The sequence below is a fragment of the Alligator sinensis genome, unplaced genomic scaffold (genome assembly GCF_000455745.1).
Source record: "Alligator sinensis unplaced genomic scaffold, ASM45574v1 scaffold648_1, whole genome shotgun sequence".
Classification (NCBI taxonomy): domain Eukaryota; kingdom Metazoa; phylum Chordata; order Crocodylia; family Alligatoridae; genus Alligator; species Alligator sinensis.
In genome coordinates, this window is record NW_005842353.1 from 846836 (window position 1) to 850173 (window position 3338).

The window sequence follows — 3338 nt, forward strand, 5'->3', positions numbered from 1 at the left end:
CGCGGCCAGGCACCCGGACGAGGATAAGCCTGCTCAGGCACCGGCGCCTAGTTTGGGGCACTGCCCCTTTGCGCATGCGCAAGATACCTGAACTTCCCGCCCGGCCGCGCCCACGGGGCGGGGAAGGCGCGGAGCGGGGCGGGGTTTGGACAGAAAGACCCGGATGGTAAATAACAACTTTGCTCTTTGCCAGCCCCTCCCTCTCCCCCCGCCGGCGTTTGTCGCTGGGCGACGTCACGGCTGCCAGATCACGTGAGCCTGTCGACCAGTGGGAAGGCGCGGCGGAGAATTTCGAATTCCGAGAGAGCAGCCAACTGTCGCGAGGTGTCAGCTCGCGCCCCGCCGAGCGTCCGGTGCCCGGTGACTGGAGGGAGGGGCGGCGCTGCTCACGGGCCAGGCCTTGCGCGCGGCCCGAGCCCGAGGAGCAACCCGTGAAAGCCCCGCGTGTGGCTAAGCTGCTGTCAAGGTCCGTTCTCCCTGAAGCGTTGTGGGGCTTCTTTAAAGAGTACGTCCTACTTCGTTTCGCAGCGGCTCATGCTTGAAATCTCTGCCTGCCCCGCCCTGCCATTTAACTACTTTGTTTCTTTAGCTAGGCCATGGCTGGGAAAGAATGCTTGAAAAAGTCCTTCAAGGACAGCCTGGAGGACATAAAGGAGAGAATGAAAGAGAAAAGAAATCAGAAGTGGATGAAGCTGGGGAAAGCGAACCCGATCCTGTCCACAAAGCAAAAAGGAGCAAGTAAAGATGTTGGAATGTTTCGTTTCCAAGCGCGGCCATTGGCTTGGTTGATGTCCTGCCTAAACCTCCTTTGTTTTGCAGCCAGCAGTTCTGCGCAGCTCAAAAGCATCCAAGAGAATAATCGAGCATTGGCTCTGGCGTTGCAAGAGGAAAAAAACAAACTGAAAGAAGCGCAAGAAGTCATTCTGCAATTAAAGAAAGAATATCAGTATCTGAAGCTTCAACTGTTTGACTTGGAAAGAAAGATGAGGTTGCAGCAAGCAAAAGAACCTGCCGAGGTAGCCTGTTGCTGTAATACCTTTTTTATTTTAATAGAAAATAGGTTGAACCTTGGAAAGCTCCTTTGCTTTAGGAAGGGGTGCAGGCTGTAGCCATGTTGGTCTAAGGACATAGGCAGACAAGGTTCATTGGGTGAATCATATCTTTTATTAGACCAACTCATAGTTGGAAAAATTCTTCTTAGCAAGCTTTCAGGTATAGATACCCTCCATCAGGCTGAGGAAGCATCTGCACTTGGTGTGTGCTCTTCCTGGATGGAAGGAATTTACTCATATTCTTATCTCTATGCACCTTGAGTAATCCTACTGAAAGGAAAAGTTAAGCACATGCCTAAGGTTTTTTTGCATGACTGGATCACTAATAATATACATCCTAGATCAGGGATCAGCACCATTTTTGGGCAGAGTGCTAAAACCACCTGCAACCTCATCTTGTAAGATGTTGGCATACTGGAGTGGATGGTGGGGGAGCCACGAGGGGCTGAATCCTTGTGGCAGCGCAGCCCTGCCCCCTTCCCTGCCGTGTACCCAGAGGTGTACGCTCCAAGCAAAATGCTTTGGGTGCCGCAATCTGGTACCCATGCTGGGGGTTGCCCACCCTTGCCCTAAGTTTTCATTTCTGATCTTCTAGAGGTGCTGAGTAACTTTTGGACTCAGGTTGCTTATTTTTAAAAGTGCTTAACTTGGGTCATACCCGGCCAGGTCTGCTACCATTATGACAGTAGACAGTACTACCTGCAGCTGTCAGTGCCAAGAGGTGGGCATGGAGGAGCAACCTAGAGAAGGGTACTAGTCCTTACCCTGGTGGAGGATAGAATAGATAGATAGAACAGCATATACATTCTAATAAACAGATAAGACCCCTTTTACTATTGCAGAAACTAGATAGTGTGTTGTGGTTTTTTTTTTTAATATAATTATTAGTATGAGTCAAGGGTCAGCAACACTTTTGGCCAGTGTCAAAAACACCCCAACCTCCACCCATGCCTCGACTTGGCGAGACAGATGGTGGAGGACCCAGGAGTGACTGGCTTCTCATTACTGGCAGCAGCTGCATACATGCCTTCAGGCAGATGGCAGGGGAGGAGCTGGGGTTGTGCTGGTCCAGGCCACTTCCTGGCCACGCACCCCAAGGTGTGCATGCAGCTGCCAAACAGCCGGTGCTGGGGCTCTGGACCCCAGTGCAGCTGTTTGCGGCCTGCCTGCTGCTGCTACCCAGAGCCCAGGTGAGCTGTGGCAGGCAGCTGGGAGACTGCAAACAGCTGCACCGGGCCCCCTAGCCCTGGCCAGGCACTGTGGCCATGACAGTTGCACATATGCCTCCACTCAGGGCTGGGAAGGGGCCTGAGACTATGCAGCCACTACACAGCCTGGCTGGGGCTCTGGAGCCCAGTGCAGCTGTTTGAAACCTCCCAGCTGCCTGCCACAGTTGGCCTGGGCTCTTTGCAGCAGGGCTTGCAGCCTCCTGACCCATCTGCTTCAAGCAGCACTACCTCTATGGCCAGTGGCAGTTGCCCAGAGCCCTGACCAGCTGTGCCATACTAAACAAAATTGCCAGGGGTTACTGACCCCTGGTATAGGTAATTAATTTAGCAAACATTTTCCTTGGAGCCATACTTACACAAACAATGTATACCGGAATCAGTCAAACTTGAATTAAAATAAATTATTCAGTTGACTAAGAAATGCTTAAATTAAATCATATTTCTATGAAAATAAAATATAACACCCAGAGTTGAATTATACCAAGTATGCATGGATTCAGTTAAAATAGTCAAGTTTTTCAAAAACAGATTGCCAAAATTGGGTTCCTAAATCTGTATTTAGGGTTCTGTATAAAAAGCTGATTTCATTTATTTATTTTAAGTGGAATTGTTCATAGCTAATTTACTAAATCTTGAGATATCTTGTTAGGTATATGTCTTCCTTCTGGCCACATTTTGTTTTGCCATCCTGTTTTATCGTCATTTAATTAACTTTCAGTCATTAAGCTAGTGTTAAATATTAATTTGAATCAAATATTAAAAGCCATTGTGTTTTATTACCTTATTTTTATGATAGTTATATCTTCATCCTCATTTACTGGGTCTCTTCCTTTTCAGTTTCATATTTTGGTTGCATATATTTATTAGTCCGTTTACTCACTTTTGCACGGTAGTAGTGTAGTAGATGGGGGGAGAAGTTATGATTTTTATTTTTCATGTTTTAAGATTTCTAAGAAGAAAATCCAAAACATTTTAATTGAATTTGTTTTCATGAAAAATTTGGCATAAGACCCTTTTTTTTTTTTAATTTGACATGACTCTCTTTGGACCATTTCTC

General features: G+C 47.5%; 1 protein-coding gene and 1 long non-coding RNA gene across 7 annotated transcripts in view; one reads left to right on the forward strand and one right to left on the reverse strand.

The window, feature by feature from the left end:
- Positions 1-315: 315 nt before the first annotated feature.
- The window catches only part of SGO1 (shugoshin 1), a 23631-nt gene continuing 20608 nt past the window's right edge, over positions 316-3338 (forward strand). For 2 of the 6 annotated variants that reach the window (XM_025210501.1, XM_025210505.1), the window contains exons 1-2: positions 316-505; positions 590-1016. In XM_025210501.1, coding sequence (XP_025066286.1) covers positions 597-1016 — 420 coding nt within the window. In that variant the 5' untranslated portion in view covers positions 316-505; positions 590-596. The remainder of the gene's footprint in view (positions 506-589; positions 1017-3338) is intronic. The other 4 variants (XM_006029049.2, XM_025210503.1, XM_025210502.1 and 1 more) reach the window with 4 other exon arrangements.
- LOC112551154 overlaps positions 1210-3338 on the reverse strand; it is a 10195-nt gene continuing 8066 nt past the window's right edge. Inside the window, exon 3 of the long non-coding RNA XR_003095346.1 lies at positions 1210-1322. This is a non-coding gene — a long non-coding RNA (uncharacterized LOC112551154). The remainder of the gene's footprint in view (positions 1323-3338) is intronic.